Raw genomic sequence first — 19,498 nt, 5'->3', positions numbered from 1 at the left:
CCCAATCGCTCAAAATCTTTTTCACTCCATCCTTCCACCTCCAGTTTGGTCTCCCACTTCTCGTTGCCTCTACCTCTGACATATATATCCTCTTGGTCAATCTTTCATCTCTCATTCTTTCCTTATGACCACACCATTTCAACACACACTCTTCTGCTCTCTCGACCACACTCATTTTATTACCCTTTCATTACTTACTCGATCAAACCACCTCACACCATGTATTGTCCTCAAACATTTCATTTCCATCACATCCACCCTCATCCACACAACCCCATCTATAGCTCATCCCTTGCAACCATATAACACCGTTGAAACCACTATTCCTTGAAACATATCCATTTTTGCTCTTCGAGGTAACATTCTCACCTTCCACACATTCTTCAACGTTCCCAGAACCTTCGCTCCCTCCCCCACTCTCTGACTTACTTCTGCTTCCATGGTTCCACCCACTGCTAAATAGACGCACAGATATCTAAAACACTTCACTTCCTCCAGTTTTTCTCCATTCAAACTTACCTCCCAATTGACTTGTCCCTCAACCCTATTGTACCTAATAACCTTGCTCTTATTCACATTTACTCTCAGCTTTCTTCTTTCACACACTTTACCAAACTCAGTCACCAGCTTCTGCAGTTTCTCACATGAATCAGCCACCAGCGCTGTATCATCAGCGAACAACAACTGACTCACTTCCCAAGCTGTCTCATGCACCATAGACTGCATACTTGCCTCTCTCTCTAAAACTCTTGCATTCACCTCCCTAACAACCCCATCCATAAACAAATTAAACAACCATAGAGACATCATGCACTCCTGCCTCAAACCGACATTCACTGAGAACCAATCACTTTCCTCTCTTCCTACTCATACACATGCCTTACATCCTCGATAAAAACTTTTCACTGCTTCTCACAATTTGTCTCCCTTACCATATATTCTTAATACCTTCCACAGAGCATCTCTGTCAACTCTATCATATGCCTTCTCCAGATCCATAAATGCTACATAAAAATCCATTTGCTTTTCTAAGTATTTCTCACATACATTCTTCAAAGCAAACACCTGATCCACACATCCTCTACCACTTCTGAAACCACACTGCTCTTCCCCAATCTGATGCTCTGTACATACCTTCACTCTCTCAATCAATACCCTCCCATATAATATCCCAGGAATACTCAACAAACTTATACCTCTGTAATTTGAGCACTCACCTTTATCCCCTTTGCCTTTGTACAATGGCACTATGCAAGCATTCTGCCAATCCTCAGGCACCTCACCATGAGTCATGCATACATTAGATAACCTTACAAACCAGTCAACAACACAGTCATCCCCTTTTGTAATACATACCACTGCAATACCATCCAAACCCGCTGCCTTCCCGGCTTTTATCCTCCACAAAGCTTTTACTACCTCTTCTCTGTTTACCAAATCGTTCTCCCTAACCCTCTAACTTTGCACACTACCTCGACCAAAACACCCTATATCTGCCACTCTGTCATCAAGCACATTCAACAAACCTTCAAAATACTCACTCCATCTCCTTCTCATATCACCACTACTTGTTATCACCTTCCCATTAGCCCCCTTCACTGATGTTCCCATTTGTTCCCTAGTGTCTTACATGCTTTATTTACCTTCTTCCAAAACATATTTTTATTCTCCCTAAGATTTAATGATACTCTCTCACCCCAACTCTCATTTGCCCTCTTTTTCACCTCTTGCCCCTTTCTTTTGACCTCCTGCCTCTTTCTTTTATACATCTCCCAGTCATTTGCATTATTTCCCTGCAAAAATCGTCCAAATGCCTCTCTCCTCTCTTTCACTAATAATCTTACTTCTTCATCCCGCCACCCACTACCCTTTCTAATCTGCCCACTCCCACACTTCTCATGCCACAACATCTTTTGTGCAAGCCATCACTGCTTCCCTAAATACATTCCATTCCTCCCCCACTCCCCTTAAGTCCTTTGTTCTCACCTTTTTCCATTCTGTACTCAGTCTCTCCTGGTACTTCCTCACACAAGTCTCCTTCCCAAGCTCACTTACTCTCACCACACTCTTCACCCCAACATTCTCTCTTCTTTTCTGAAAACCTCTACAAATCTTCACCTTTGCCTCCACAAGATAGTGATCAGACATCCCTCCAGTTGCATCTCTCAGCACATTAACATCCAAAAGTCTCTCTTTTGGGTGCCTGTCAATTAACACGTAATCCAGTAATGCTTTCTGGCCATCTTTCCTACTTACATATGTATACTTATGTATATCTCTCTTTTTAAACCAGATATTCCCAATCACCAGTCCTTTTTCAGCACATAAATCTACAAGCTCTTCACCTTTTCCATTTACACCTCTGAACACCCCATGTACACCAATTATTCCCTCAACTGCCACATTACTCACCTTTGCATTCAAATCACCCATCACTATAACCCAGTTTTGTGCATAAAAACTACTAACACACTCACTCAGCTGCTCCTAAAACAATTGCCTCTCATGATCTTTCTTCTCATGCCCAGGTGCATATGCACCAATAATCACCCATCTCTCTCCATCCACTTTCAGTTTTACCCATATCAATCTAGAGTTTACTTTCTTACACTCTATCACATACTCCTACCACTCCTGTTTCAGGAGTAGTGCTACTCCTTCCCTTGCTCTTGTCCTCTTACTAACCCCTGACTTTACTCCTAAGACATTCCCAAACCACTCTTCACCTTTACCCTTGAGCTTCGTTTCACTCAGAGCCAAAACATCCAGGTTCCTTTCCTCAAACATACTACCTATCTCTCTTTTTTTCTCATTTTGATTACATCCACACACATTTAGACACCCCAATCTGAGCCTTCGAGGAGGATGAGCACTCTCCGCCTGACTCCTTCTTCTGTTTTCCTGTTTAGAAAGTTGAAATACAAGGAAGGGAGGGTTTGTAGCCCCCTGCTCCCATCCCCTTCAGTCACCTTCTGCAACACATGAGGAATGCGTGGGAAGTATTCTTTCTCCCCTATCCCCAGGGATATATATATATATATATATATATATATATATATATATATATATATATATATATATATATATATATAGATGTGTACATATTCATACTTACTTGCCTTCATCCATTCCTGGCACCACTCACTCTCACCACTCTCTTCTCCTTGACATTATCTCGTCTTTTTTGGAAACCTCAACAAATCACCTTTGTCTCCACAAGACAGTGATTGGACATCCCACCAGCTGCTCCTCTCAGCACATTAACATCAAAAAGTCTCTCTTTTACATGCCTATCAATTAGTGCGTAATCTAATAATGCCCTCTGACCATCTCTCCTACTCACATACGTATACATGATTATATCTTTCTTTTTAAAGCAGGTAATACCAGTTGCAGTCTTTTTTTGGCACAAATCCACAAGCTCTTCACCATTTCCATTCGCTACACTAAATACCCCACACACACCAATTATACCCACAACTGCCACATTACTCACCTGCACATTCAAATCACCCATCACCCAGTATTCTTTCTCCCCTATCCCCAGGGATCTATATATATATATATATATATATATATATATATATATATATATATATATATATATATATATATATATATATATATATTTTTTTTTTTTTTTTTTTATATACTTTGTCGCTGTCTCCCGCGTTTGCGAGGTAGCGCAAGGAAACAGACGAAAGAAATGGCCCAACCCCCCCCCATACACATGTATATACATACGTCCACACACGCAAATATACATACCTACACAGCTTTCCATGGTTTACCCCAGACGCTTCACATGCCTTCACATGCTTCACTGACAGCACGTCAACCCCGGTATACCACATCGCTCCAATTCACTCTATTCCTGGCCCTCCTTTCACCCTCCTGCATGTTCAGGCCCCGATCACACAAAATCTTTTTCACTCCATCTTTCCACCTCCAATTTGGTCTCCCTCTTCTCCTCGTTCCCTCCACCTCTGACACATATATCCTCTTGGTCAATCTTTCCTCACTCATTCTCTCCATGTGCCCAAACCATTTCAAAACACCCTCTTCTGCTCTCTCAACCACGCTCTTTTTATTTCCACACATCTCTCTTACCCTTACGTTACTTACTCGATCAAACCACCTCACACCACACATTGTCCTCAAACATCTCATTTCCAGCACATCCATCCTCCTGCGCACAACTCTATCCATAGCCCACGCCTCGCAACCATACAACATTGTTGGAACCACTATTCCTTCAAACATACCCATTTTTGCTTTCCTAGATAATGTTCTCGACTTCCACACATTCTTCAAGGCTCCCAAAATTTTCGCCCCCTCCCCCACCCTATGATCCACTTCTGCTTCCATGGTTCCATCCGCTGCCAGATCCACTCCCAGATATCTAAAACACTTCACTTCCTCCAGTTTTTCTCCATTCAAACTCACCTCCCAATTGACTTGACCCTCAACCCTACTGTACCTAATAACCTTGCTCTTATTCACATTTACTCTTAACTTTCTTCTTCCACACACCTTACCAAACTCAGTCACCAGCTCCCTGGGGATAGGGGAGAAAGAATACTTCCCACGTATTCCCTGTGTGTCGTAGAAGACGACTAAAAGGGAAGGGAGGGGGGGGCTGGAAATCCTCCTCTCTTGTTTTTTTTTTTTCCCAAAGAAAGAACAGAGAAGGGGGCCAGATGAGGATATTCCCTCAAAGGCCCAGTCCTCTGTTCTTAACGCTACCTCGCTAATGCGGGAAATGGTGAATAGTATGAAATATATATATATATATATATATATATATATATATATATATATATATATATATATATATATATATATATATGTGTATATATATATATATATATATATATATATATATATATATATATATATATATATATATATATATATATATATATATATATGGGAGGGTATTGATTGAGAGGGTGAAGGCATGTACAGAGCATCAGATTGGGGAAGAGCAGTGTGGTTTCAGAAGTGGTAGAGGATGTGTGGATCAGGTGTTTGCTTTGAAGAATGTATGTGAGAAATACTTAGAAAAGCAAATGGATTTGTATGTAGCATTTATGGATCTGGAGAAGGCATATGATAGAGTTGATAGAGATGCTCTGTGGAAGGTATTAAGAATATATGGTGTGGGAGGAAAGTTGTTAGAAGCAGTGAAAAGTTTTTATCGAGGATGTAAGGCATGTGTACGTGTAGGAAGAGAGGAAAGTGATTGGTTCTCAGTGAATGTAGGTTTGCGGCAGGGGTGTGTGATGTCTCCATGGTTGTTTAATTTGTTTATGGATGGGGTTGTTAGGGAGGTAAATGCAAGAGTTTTGGAAAGAGGGGCAAGTATGAAGTCTGTTGGGGATGAGAGAGCTTGGGAAGTGAGTCAGTTGTTGTTCGCTGATGATACAGCGCTGGTGGCGGATTCATGTGAGAAACTGCAGAAGCTGGTGACGGAGTTTGGTAAAGTGTGTGGAAGAAGAAAGTTAAGAGTAAATGTCAATAAGAGCAAGGTTATTAGGTACAGTAGGGTTGAGGGTCAAGTCAATTGGGAGGTGAGTTTGAATGGTGAGAGGCTGGAGGAAGTGAAGTGTTTTAGATATCTGGGAGTGGATCTGTCAGCGGATGGAACCATGGAAGCGGAAGTGGATCATAGGGTGGGGGAGGGGGCGAAAATTTTGGGAGCCTTGAAAAATGTGTGGAAGTCGAGAACATTATCCCGGAAAGCAAAAATGGGTATGTTTGAAGGAATAGTAGTTCCAACAATGTTGTATGGTTGCGAGGCGTGGGCTATGGATAGAGTTGTGCGTAGGAGGATGGATGTGCTGGAAATGAGATGTTTGAGGACAATGTGTGGTGTGAGGTGGTTTGATCGAGTAAGTAACGTAAGGGTAAGAGAGATGTGTGGAAATAAAAAGAGCGTGGTTGAGAGAGCAGAAGAGGGTGTTTTGAAATGGTTTGGGCACATGGAGAGAATGAGTGAGGAAAGATTGACCAAGAGGATATATGTGTCGGAGGTGGAGGGAACGAGGAGAAGAGGGAGACCAAATTGGAGGTGGAAAGATGGAGTGAAAAGGATTTTGTGTGATCGGGGCCTGAACATGCAGGAGGGTGAAAGGAGGGCAAGGAATAGAGTGAATTGGAGCGATGTGGTATACAGGGGTTGACGTGCTGTCAGTGGATTGAATCAAGGCATGTGAAGCGTCTGGGGTAAACCATGGAAAGCTGTGTAGGTATGTATATTTGCGTGTGTGGACGTGTGTATGTACATGTGTATGGGGGGGGTTGGGCCATTTCTTTCGTCTGTTTCCTTGCGCTACCTCGCAAACGCGGGAGACAGCGACAAAGTATAAAAAAAAAAAAAAAAAAAAAATATATATATATATATATATATATATATATATATGTGTATATATTTTTTTTTAATTTTCCAAAAGAAGGAACATAGAAGGGGGCCAGGTGAGGATATTCCCTCAGTGGCCCAGTTCTCTGTTCTTAACGCTACCTCGCTAACGCGGGAAATGGCGAATAGTTTGAAAAAAAAAAAATATATATATATATATATATATATATATATATATATATATATATTATCCCTGGGGATAGGGGAGAAAGAATACTTCCCACGTATTCCCTGCGTGTCGTAGAAGGCGACTAAAAGGGGAGGGAGCGGGTGGCTGGAAATCCTCCCCTCTCGTTTTTTTTTTTTAATTTTCCAAAAGAAGGAACAGAGAGGGGGGCCAGGTGAGGATTTTCCCTCTAAGGCCCAGTCCTCTGTTCTTAACGCTACCTCGCAAACGCGGGAAATGGCGAATCGTATGAAAAAAAAAAAATATATATATATATATATATATATATATATATATATATATATATTATATATATAGATGTGTACATATTCATACTTACTTGCCTTCATCCATTCCTGGCACCACTCACTCTTGTGCACCAAAACTATTTACACACTCACGCAGCTGCTACCAAAATGCTCTCCTCTCATGACCTTCTTCTCATGTATAAGCACCAATAATCACCCATCTCTATCCACTTTCAGTTTTACCGACATCAATCTAGAATTTACTTCCTTACACAGTGTTGCACACTTCCACAACTCCTGCTTCAGGAGAAGTACTACTCCTTCCTTAGCCTGTGTCCTCTCTCTAACCCATGACTGTACTCCTAAGATGTTTCCAAATCATTCTTCCCGTTAACTCTTGGAACATTTTCCTTCGAACATACTCATTTTTGCCCTCCAAGATAACATCTCTCTTTCCACACATTCTTCATTGCTCCCAAAACCTTTTCTCCTCCCCAGTCCCTTTGACTAGCTTCCACTTCCATGGTTCCATTCACTGCCATTTGCTCTTCTCGGTATCTAAAACATGTTAATTTCTCCAATTTTTCTTCATTCAAACTCACACCCCAGCTAACCTGTCCCTCAACCCATCTAAACCTAATAACCTTGCTTTTATTCACATTAACTCCCAACTTGCTCCCTTCACACATTCATCCAAACTTAGTCCCCAACTAATGCATTGTCTTATTTGAATCCATCATCAGTGCCATATCATCAGCAAACAACAACTGACTAACTTCGTAGGCCCCCTCATCCCCTATAGACTGTATATTCACCCCACTCTCCAAAGCTCTTGCTACACCTCCCTCTCCATCCCATCCATAAACAAGCTGAACAACCATGGTGACATTACACACCCATTCTGCAGACCAACCTTCACTTGGAACCATTCCTTCTCATCTCTTCCCACTCGTACTCAAGCCTTACGCCCTTGATTAGAATTTTCATTTCTTTTAGTGGCTTTCTTCACACACTGTATATTCTTAAGACCTTCCACAAAGCACCTCTATTAGCCCTATCATATTCCTTCTCCAGACCCATAAGTGCAACATGCAGATCCATCTGTTTTCCGAAGTATTACTCAAATGCATTCTTTAAAGGAAACACCTGATCCACACTTCCTCTCCCACTTCTGAAACCACTCTGCTCCTCTCCAACCTGATGCTTTATGCATTTCTTCTCTCTCTCAGTCAATACCCTCCCATACAACTTAGCAGGTATACTCAACAAACTTATACCTCTGTAGTTGGAGGTTCACCTTTATTCCCTTTGTCTTTATACAATGGCTTTTTACATTCATTTTCCCAATCCTCAGACACCTTACTATGATCCCTACATACATTGAAAATCCATACTAACCAGTCAGCAACACAGGCACCCCTTTCTTGATGTGTATGAAAGACAAAAGAACAAATGGGAACATCGATGAAGGGGGTAGAAGGGGAAGGGATAACAGATAGTGATGAAGTGAGGGCAAGATGGAATGATTATTTTAAAGGACTGTTAGATGTGTTTGATAATAGATTGGCAAATGTAGGGTGTTTGGTTCTGTGTGGTATGCAAAGTGAGAGAGTCATGGAGAGTGGTTTGATGAGTGAAGAGGTGGTGAAAGCCTTGTATAAGATGGAATGCGGCAAGGCAGCTGAAGTAGATGGTATTGCTGTTGAATTTATCAAGAAATGGGAAGGATAAAGTACTTGATCACTCATGGAGCAATGATCCCCCTAGTGGTCATCACTGCATGGGGAAATCATTACATGGGTGATGACGACTTCAAAGATGAAGTTTTGAGGTGAAGAGAGTAGATTTATTAAAAGATAGTTGAAGAGAATATTTCAGTTGTGGTTAGTGGGAATGTAAAAGAAAATCTGAAAGTAAGTAGGAAAATAGAACATAGGATTTATAACAGTCAGATGATTGTTAGTAGAGTGAAGTGAAAAGAATATTTATTACCGTAGTGTTGATTGAACTTAATGCATTGATAATGAAAAATAGCATACTGGATGAATATATGTCAAACTAAAGAGAGTTGTACAGCCTAAATTATAGTTAAACCATCTTTTATCAGATTAAAATGATGTCATTAATGATGGTCTTTTTTTGCAGGACCGTCCATATATGTGTCCATATTGCCAAAAAACCTTTAAAACCAACACTAATTGTAAGAAACACATGAAAACCCATAAACATGAGTTGGCTATGGAAGCTGTAAGAGCTGCAGGGTCTAACCTGCAAGGGGATAACCAACAAGCACTCCTAACTACCAGCCTTTATAGTCAGCAGACCACCACATCAGGCCTCTCTGATACTGAGGTCATTGTTCCTGATCTGACTGGCATGACGAGTGTCTTCCAAGAGGGAGATTTTCCTTTGTCTGGTGATATTCAGCAACAGTCACAGCATCAGCAGCAGGTGCAGCAAGATCTTACAACTACTCAGGTAGGAAATTCAAGGCATACATAAAGGGAAATTTGAAATGATGTAATATTTGCTTAATCCTGTAAATATACACCGACTCTTTATAGCTGCAGCTAAAACTTAGGTTGAAATAGATAACTATTTGGTACATTTCATAAATGTTTGGGGCAGGAGGAGAATTCTGCACATATTTAGTAGATGAGGTGAAGAAGGTCCTAGGCACACTGAGGAATGTGTGAAAAGAGAGGTCACAGTCTATAAGGGTAAAAGATGGCATTGTTTGATGGTTTAGTGTTATTGTGAGCCATGGACCTTTGTGAAAAACATGAATAAGAGGATGGATGTGCCAGAAATGAGATGTTTGAGGACAGTATACGGTGTGAGAAAGGTTGATTGAATGAGAAATGAGGAGTACATATGCAAGAGCTGAAGAGGATGTGCTGAAATGGTTTTGACAAATGGAGAAGATGTTATGAAGAAAGGAAGACTAAGAGGATATATATGAATAGTGGGGGCTGGCCAGGAGAAAACAATACCTTTGAACCCCAAAACACCAGAAACCCTTTGCCCTAATTCTGCCATAGTGAGTGACAGCCATTTAGTCAAATTAAGTAGGGAATTGACAGTCCCTGGTGATACATGTATATCTCTGTTTCCCTTCATGGAAATCAGGAAGTCTGAATCATCCCCTCATTTTATTATTATGACTCTTCATGCCATATGTACTACTGGATCCAAGGAGGAATCAGTCATGTTAATCAGTCCAAAATGCTGAGCTTGATGATGCTCTGCTTTCATTTCTGTCATGATACAAGACTACTCTCAAACAAGAATAACACCAATAGCAGAGTACATGGGGCTTCCCTTACCTCTAACAGAGAAAATTCAAAACACAAGTGAATTCTTGTAAAGGTCATTTATACATGAGAAAATTCTACATAATTATTTACAAACAGAATATTACAAGAATCTACACCAAATACAAAACATTAAATACACAAATCAATTTCCTTTCAAAACTGAATGAAATCTTTTTTTTTCATACTATTCGCCATCTCCAGTGTTAGTGAGGCAGCATTAAGAACAGAGGACTGAGCCTTCAAGGGAAATCCTCACTTGGCCCCTTTCTCTGTTCCTTTTGGAAAATTAAAAAACGAGAGGGGAGGATTTCCAGCCCCCTGCTCTCTCCCCTTTTAGTCGCCTTCTATGACACGCAGGGAATACGTGGGAAGTATTCTTTCTCCCCTATCCCCAGGGATAAAATGAAATCTTATTTGCATTCAAATAAAAGATTTCCAAAAATTCACAAATTGTTCACATCTAGTGTGTTCACTATTAACACAGTGCCTGGTAACTTTTTTGATTTAAGTCACAATACACTGAGGTCAGTGTAGCCAAACCTTACTATGTCAGTCAGTTTCATAGTTCTCGTACTTTTACCTTGATTGTCTTCTTCCATAAACATTTCTGTACTTTAACCCATAACACCAGCACCACTTTGTCACACTCCAAGTCCTGCTCCAAATCTCACTCCACAGCATATTAATCTGTCCTACTGCCCTAGTCTAATTCACTTCTGGGAACCAGCCTAAGTACTTATTTAACCCAACCCTTCATCCAAACCACATGATCCTCCACCTTAGCATCAATATCTGCACAGTATAGCTATTTATTTATTTATTTATTTATTTATTTATTTTGCTTTGTTTCTGTCTCCCGCGTTAGCGAGGTAGTGCAAGGAAACAGACGAAAGTATGGCCCAACCCACCCACATACACATGTATATACATACACGTCCACACACACAAATATACATACCTATACATCTCAATGTATACATATATATACACACACAGACGTAGACATATATACACATGTACATAATTCATACTGTCTGCCTTTATTTATTCCCAACGCCACCTCGCCACACATGGAAGTACAACCCCGTCCCCCTTCATGTGTGCGAGGTAGCGCTAGGAAAAGACAACAAAGGCCCCATTCGCTCACACTGTCTCTAGCTGTCATGTAATAATGCACCAAAACCACAGCACCCTTTCCACATCCAGGCCCCACAGAACTTTCCATGGTTTACCCCAGATGCTTCAGATGCCCTGGTTCAATCCATTGACAGCACGTCGACCCCGGTATACCACATCTTTCCAATTCACTCTATTCCTTGCACGCCTTTCACCTTCCTGCATGTTCAGGCCCTGATCACTCAAAATCTTTTTCACTCCATCTTTCCACCTCCAATTTGGTCTCCCACTTCACCTCGTTCCCTCCACCTGTGACACATATATCCTCTTGGTCAATCTTTCCTCACTCACTCTCTCCATGTGACCAAACCATTTCAAAACACCCTCTTTTGCTCTCTCAACCACACTCTTTTTATTTCCACACATCTCTCTTACCCTATTATTACTTACTCGATCTAACCACCTCATACCACATATTGTCCTCAAACATCTCATTTCCAGCACATCCACCCTCCTGTGCACAATTCTGTCCATAGCCCTTTGCCTCACAACCATACAACATTGTTGGAACCACTATTCCTTCAAACATACCCATTTATACTTTCCGAGATAATGTTCTCGACTTCCAAACATTCTTCAAGGCTCCCAGAGTTTTGGAAAGAGGGGCAAGTATGCAGTCTGTTGTGGATGAAAGAACTTGGGGAGTGAGTCAGTTGTTGTTCGCTGATGATACAGCGTTGGTGGCTGATTCATGTGAGAAACTGCAGAAGCTGGTGACTAAGTTTGGTAAAGTGTGTGAAAGAAGAAAGCTGAGAGTAAATGTGAATAAGAGTAAGGTTATTAGGTACAGTAGGGTTGAGGGACAAGTCAACTGGGAGGTAAGTTTGAATGGAGAAGAACCGGAGGAAGTGAAGTGTTTTAGATATCTGGGAGTGGATTTGGCACCGGATGGAACCATGGAAGCGGAAATGAATCATAGGGTGGGGGAGGAGGCGAAAGTTCTGGGAGCATTGAAAAATATGTGGAAGTTGAGAACATTATCTTGGAAAGCAAAAATGGGTATGTTTGAAGGAATAGTTGTTCCAAAAATGTTATATGGTTGCGAGGTGTGGGCTATAGATAGAGTTGTGTAGAGGAGGGTGGATGTGCTGGAAATGAGATGTTTGAGGACAATATGTGGTGTGAGGTGGTTTGATCGAGTAAGTAATAATAGGGTAAGAGAGATGTGTGGTAGTAAAAGGAGTGTGGTTGAGAGAGCAGAAGAGGGTGTTTTGAAATGGTTTGGTCACATGGAGAGAATGAATGAGGAAAGATTGACCAAGAGAATATATGTGTCAGAGGTGAGGGAATGAGGAGAAGTGGGAGACCAGGATGGAGTGAAAAAGAATTTGAGTGATCGGGACCTAAACATGCAGGAGGATGAAAGGCGTGCAAGGAATAGAGTGAATTGGAACGATGTGGTATACCGGTGTCAATGTGCTGTCAATGGATTGAACCAGGGCAGTGGGGCCTGGATGTGGAAAGGGAGCTGTGGTTTCGGTGCATTATTACATGACAGCTAAAGACTGAGTGTGAGCGAATGTGGCCTTTGTTGTCTTTTCCTAGTGCTACCTCGCGCACATGAGGGAGGAGGGGGATGTTATTTCATGTGTGGCGAAGTGGCGATGTGAATGAATAAAGGCAGACAGTATGAAATATGTACATGTGTATATATGTATATGTCTGTGTGTGTATATATATGTATACATTGAGATGTATAGGTATGTATATGTGCATGTGTGGACGTGTATGTATATACATGTGTATGTGGGTGGGTTGGGCCATTTCTTTTGTCTGTTTCCTTGCGCTACCTCGCAAACACGGGAGACAGCGACAAAGCAAAAAAGAATATATATATATATATATATATATATATATATATATATATATATATATATATATATATAGGGGAGAAAGAATACTTCCCACGCATTCCTTACGTGTCGTAGAAGGCGACGAAAGGGGACGCGAGCAGGGGGCTGGAAACCCTCCCCTCCTTGTATTTTAACTTTCTAAAAGGGGAAACAAAAGAAGGAGTCAAGCAGGGAGTGCTCATCCTCCTCGAAGGCTCAGATTGGGGTGTCTAAATGTGTGTGGATGTAACCAAGATGAGAAAAAAAGGAGAGATAGGTAGTATGTTTGAGGAAAGGAACCTGGATGTCATGGCTCTAAATGAAACGAAGTTCAAGGGTAAAGGGGAAGAATGGTTTGGGAATGTCTTGTGAGTAAAGTCAGGGGTTAGTGAGAGGACAAGAGCAAGGGAAGGAGTAGCACCACTCCTGAAACAGGAGTGGTGGGAGTATGTGATAGAGTGTAAGAAAGTAAACTCTAGATTGATATGGGTAAAACTGAAAGTGGATGGAGAGAGATGGGTGATTATTGGTGCATATGCACCTGGGCATGAGAATAAAAATCATGAGAGGCAAGTGTTTTGGGAGCAGCTGAGTGAGTGTGTTAGTAGTTTTGATGCATGAGACAGGGTTATAGTGATGGATGATTTGAATGCAAAGGTGAGTAATGTGGCAGTTGAGGGAATAATTGGTGTACATGGGGTGTTCAGTGTAGTGAATGGAAATGGTGAAGAACTTGTAGATTTATGTGCTGAAAAAGAACTGGTGATTGGGAATATCTGGTTTAAAATAGAGATCTATATAAGTATACATATGTAAGTAGGAAAGATGGCCAGAGAGCATTATTGGATTGTGTTAATTTATAGGCGTGCGAAAGAGGGACTCTTGGATGTTGATGTGCTGAGAGGTGCAACTGGAGGTATGTCTGATCTTTATCTTGTGGAGGCGAAGATGAAGATATGTAGAGGTTTTCAGAAAAGAAGAGATAATGTTGGGGTGAAGAGTGTGTTGAGAGTAAGTGAGCTTGGGAAAGAGACTTTTGTGAGGAAGTACCAAGAGAGATTGAGTACAGAATGGAAAAAGGTTAAAAACAAAGGACGTAAGGGGAGGGGGGAGGAATGGGATGTATTTAAGGAAGCAGTGATGGCTTGCGCAAAAGATGCTTGTGGCATGAGAAGCGTGAGAGGTGGGCAGATTAGAAAGGGTAGTAAGTAGCGGGATGAAAAAGTAAGATTGTTAGTGAGAGAGAAGAGAGAGACATTTAGATGATTTTTGCAGGGAAATAATGCAAATGAATGGGAGATGTATAAAAGAAAGAGGCAGGAGGTCAAGGGAAAGGCGCAAGAGGTGAAAAAGAGGGCAAATGAGAGTTGGGGTGAGAGAGTATCATTAAATTTTAGAGAGAATAAAAAGATGATTTGGAAGGAGGTAAATAATGTGCTTAAGACAAGGGAACAAATGGGAACATCAGTGAAGGGGGCAAATGGGGAGGTGATAACAAGTAGTGGTGATGTGAGAAGATGGAGTGAGTATTTTGAAGGTTTGTTGAGTGTGTTTGATGATAGAGTGGCAGATATAGGGTGTTTTGGTCGAGGTGGTGTGCAAACTAAGAGGGTTAGGGAGAATGATTTGGTAAACAGAGAAGAGGTAATTAAAGCTTTGCAGAAGATGAAAGTGGGCAAGGCAGCTGGTTTGGATGGTATCGCAGTGGAATTTATTAAAAAAAGGGGGTGACTGTATTATTGACTGGTTGGTAAGGTTATTTAATGTATGTATGACTCATGGTGAGGTGCCCAAGGATTGGCGGAATGCTTGCATAGTGCCATTGTACAAAGGCAAAGGGGATAAAAGTGAGTGCTCTAATTACAGAGGTATAAGTTTGTTGAGTATTCCTGGGAAATTATATGGGAGGGTAATGATTGAGAGGGTCAAGACATGTACTGAGCATCAAACTGGAGAAGAGCAGTGTGGTTTCAGAAGTGGTAGAGGATGTGTGGATCTGGTGTTTGCTTTGAAGAATGTATGTGAGAAATACTTAGAAAAGCAAATGGATTTTTATGTAGCATTCATGGATCTGGAGAAGGCATATGATAGAGTTGATAGAGATGCTCTGTGGAAGGTATTAAGAATATATAGTTAGGGAGACAAATTGTGAGAGGCAGTGAAAAGTTTTTATCGAGGATGTAAGTCATGTGTACGAGTAGGAAGAGAGGAAAGTGATTGGTTCTCAGTGAATGCTGGTTTGCGGCAGGGGTGCTTGATGTCTCCATGGTTGTTTAATTTGTTTATGGATGGGGTTGTTAGGGAGGTGACTGCTAGAGTTTTGGAAAGAGGGGCAAGTATGCAGTCTGTTGTGGATGAGAGAGCTTGGGAAGTGAGTCAGTTGTTGTTCGCTGATGATACAGCGCTGGTGGCTGATTCGGGTGAGAAACTGGCAGAAGCTGGTGACTGAGTTTGGTAAAGTGTGTGAAAGAAGAAAGCTGAGAGTAAATGTGAATAAGAGCAAGGTTATTAGGTACAGTAGGTTGAGGGTCAAGTCAATTGGGAGGTAAGTTTGAATGGAGAAAAACTGGAGGAAGTAAAGTGTTTTAGATATCTGGGAGTGGATCTGGCAGCGGATGCAACCATGGAAGCGGAAGTGAATCATAGGGTGGGGGAGGGGGCTAAAATCCTGGGAGCCTTGAAGAATGTGTGGAAGTCGAGAACATTATCTCTGAAAGCAAAAATGGGTATGTCTGAAGGATTAGTGGCTCCAACAATGCTGTATGGTTGCGAGGCATGGGCTATGGATAGAGTTGTGTGCAGGAGGGTGGATGTGCTGGAAATGAGATGTTTGAGGACAATATGTGGTGTGAGGTGGTTTGATCGAGTAAGTAATGTAAGGGTAAGAGAGATGTGTGGAAATAAAAAGAGCGTGGTTGAGAGAGCAGAAGAGGGTGTTTTGAAATGGTTTGGGCACATAGAGAATGAGTGAGGAAAGATTGACCAAGAGGATATATGTGTCAGAGGTGGAGGGAACGAGGAGAAGTGGGAGACCAAATTGGAGGTGGAAAGATGGAGTGAAAAAGATTTTGAGTGATCGGGGCCTGAACATGCAGGAGGGTGAAAGGCGGGCAAGGAATAGAGTGAATTGAAACGATGTGGTATACCGGGGTTGACGTGCTGTCAATGGATTGAACCAGGGCATGTGAACCGTCTGGGGTAAACCATGGAAAGTTGTGTGGGGCCTGGATGTGGAAAGGGAGCTGTGGTTTCGGGCATTATTGCGTGACGGCTAGAGACTGAGTGTGAACGAATGGGGCCTTTGTTGTCTTTTCCTAGCACTGCCTCGCACACATGAGGGAGGAGGGGGATGTTATTCCATGTGTGGCGAGGTGGCGATGGGAATGAATAAAGGCAGACAGTGTGAATTGTGTGCATGTGTGTATATGTATATGTCTGTGTGTGTATATATATGTGTACATTGAGATGTATGGATATGTATATTTGCATGTGGGGACGTGTATGTATATACATGTGTTTGGGGGTGGGTTGGGCCATTTCTTTCGTCTGTTTCCTTACGCTACCTCGCAAACGCGGGAGACAGCGACAAAGCAAAATAATGATAATAATAATAACATATACCCTAGCCGGAGCCAGGTACCATTTTATTGACCAACCCCTAGGGTGGATGAACATTTGGGTTGACTGTAGACCGACTGCTGTAACCAGGATTCAAACCTATGCCTTCACCCCTGGGCAGGCCATGAATGCATTACTCTCAGAAACACTAACTGCTACACAATGGAAGTAAGTTATGATATTTTAAGAGAGAGGTGTGGTAATAGGAAGAGTGTGTTTTGAGAGAGTTGAAGAGGTTATGCTGAAATAGCATAGACATATGGAGGAAATGAGTGAAGCCTGGTTGACAAATAGGATGTATGCATCAGAAGGGAAAGGAGAGGATGGAGATCAAACTGAAGATGGAAGGATGGATTGGAAAACATTTTAAGAGGTCTGAGTCTGAACATGCAGGAGGGTGAAAGTTATGCATGGGATAAAATGAGTTGGAATGATGTGGTGTACAAGGAATGACATACTGTCAGTGAACTGAACACAGCTGTGTGAAGTGGCTGAAAAGGTCTGTGGGACTTGGTTGTGAACAATGGGTTGCATTTTCAGTGCATTGCTCACGACATCTAGAGAATGGATGAGTAAATGCAGGCTTTCTTCATATGTTTCTGGCGTTAGCTGACTGACACAGGAAACGGCAGACATGGATGAAAAAATAGAGTGAGAGAGAGAAACCATCAGAGAAAATTACTTTGAATTGGAAAGGTAGGAAGATGGACTATGTGTGTGAGAAAAGTCCTGGTACGGAGTCATTAGAATTATGTTTAGATATGGATGTGTAGAAGAAACATTTTATGGGTCACCTTGCTTTACTCTAGTGTACAAAAGTTTAAATAGAAATGAATAAATATGAAGTTGAAAGACTAGAGTGAAAGTAGACTTGTGATTTGAAAGAATTACAATTTTTAAGAATAGTGCCTAGTGTGGTGTTTAAATGAAGCTGGTTAGCCATAGAGATCATTTTTAGGAAGAAATGAAGCATTTATGATGAGATAAGGATGTGTGAAATCTAATAAGTTTAAAACTTTATAGATACAATGATTTGATGGTAAGATCCTTATGGTATATATTTTTGTCCTCAGGTCCTTCCAGCAGCATTCACACAGGGTGTCAGTGAGAATGGTCTGAATCTGGCTGACCTCCAGACTGGAGTTGAGCATAGTCTCCCTTCAGGAGAAGCTGTCATCTTAGGCTCACAGCCTACCACTATTACTACACATCTTGGTGGCTCCTCTGTACTTCTTCCCCACTCATCTGGAGGACAAGGTTCAACTGGTTCCTCCATACTTCTCCCAAATTCATCATCAAGTCATGTTAGTAATGCTTCTTCCATACTTCAGGGGACTAGTGTTACCTCAGTTTTACAAGGTGCTAGTGGTTCCCCTATTCTGCTCCCAAATTCATCAAATCAGGGGTCTGGATCATCTGTAACTGGCCAGTTATCCCAAGAAGATGCAGGGACAGCCATCCTTACAATCCCACAATCTTCACCTGGCAGTGTTTTAACCGTCCATCAACCATCCGTGATTCAGGGACCTGCCCGGGATGAGTCTGTTAATGTTACTTCAGTCATACAGTCACAGCCCAGCATTATTAACCAGTCTGGTGGTTCTCGTTATTCTACCTCAATTGCATCTCGTCAAGCCATCCTTGACCATATGCAGGACTTTAATTCCCTTGGAGACCCAGGGGGCTTAGAGATGGTAACTTTGCCAACAACAGTGAATATCGGAAGCTCACAAAATTCATATGCTTCTCAAGTGATGCAAACCAATCTCCAACTTGAAGGAAATAGAGGAGCTGTCATCACTGATGCATCAAATCAAGTCAATTCTGGTAAGCCTTTTTCTCTCATTAAACTTAAGCTTATTTTTCTCTTTATGAAAAACAGTAGTCACTCACAGAATCACTATGAACTTTGTTACTTCGGTCTTACCAGGCCATATTGTGTGTGTCTTTAAAGAAATGTATTTTTTTTTTGTATATCATGCTAAGCCCTTCTCAGTAACAACTTCAGCGTAATCAGTATCTTCATACCTTCCCCCTCCACATTCCTTCTGAGTACACACCCCAATTGTAGAGCCTCATTTGCATGCCTAGTATTTACCTCTGTGGAGAATCCATTGCCCACCATTCTACCTGGCCCAACAAACACAAACTCATAATGCCTGAGGTGAACTCGCATAAAATAACAGCAACCTGCTAGTATCCTCAAATTATGTAATCAACCAGCTAGACTCCCTGCCCACCACCTGCAGCAGCTGACCTTACCAGACATCATATTCTGCTCACCAGCACTACACACAAGTACCAACTGGAGCATGCTACATGAACTGTCCAAGTATCACTTGCTCATTCTGATAATGCGTCATTTAACCCACCTAGTCAGCACAACCACCGAAAAACTTACACAAACTACAGGAAAGCAGAATGGCCAGCCTTCAGACAGTACAAAGTACAAAGAAATATAACCAAAATTTCTTCCTACAAGTTACCCGCTTTATAAAGCAGAGAAACCAGCTCATACACAGCTACTCACCATCATTAGAAATCAGAGAGTAAAATCAAACTCTATGTAACTGGCACTCCCTTCTCATCATAGTGAATCACAAGACCAACATTGACCAATTCTAGTGCACATTAAAGAAATTCCCCTCTCAGCACACCAGTGCAGCCCCCACTCATTCAGCACTCTAGACGCGTGCCAGTGAAATTCCCTCTCGCACAGA

General features: G+C 41.6%; 1 protein-coding gene across 2 annotated transcripts in view; it reads left to right on the top strand.

Annotated features, from left to right (window-relative positions):
• LOC139751558 (uncharacterized) overlaps positions 1–19,498 on the top strand; it is a 346,101-nt gene that overhangs the window by 236,701 nt on the left and 89,902 nt on the right. For both annotated transcript variants that reach the window (XM_071667109.1, XM_071667108.1), the window contains 2 exons: positions 8,981–9,313; positions 17,852–18,605. In XM_071667109.1, coding sequence (XP_071523210.1) covers positions 8,981–9,313; positions 17,852–18,605 — 1,087 coding nt within the window. The remainder of the gene's footprint in view (positions 1–8,980; positions 9,314–17,851; positions 18,606–19,498) is intronic.

This window comes from Panulirus ornatus, chromosome 11, assembly GCF_036320965.1.
Source record: "Panulirus ornatus isolate Po-2019 chromosome 11, ASM3632096v1, whole genome shotgun sequence".
Taxonomy (NCBI): domain Eukaryota; kingdom Metazoa; phylum Arthropoda; class Malacostraca; order Decapoda; family Palinuridae; genus Panulirus; species Panulirus ornatus.
Note: the sequence above shows the minus strand (reverse complement) of the source record. Positions and strands in the feature narration are given on the sequence as shown.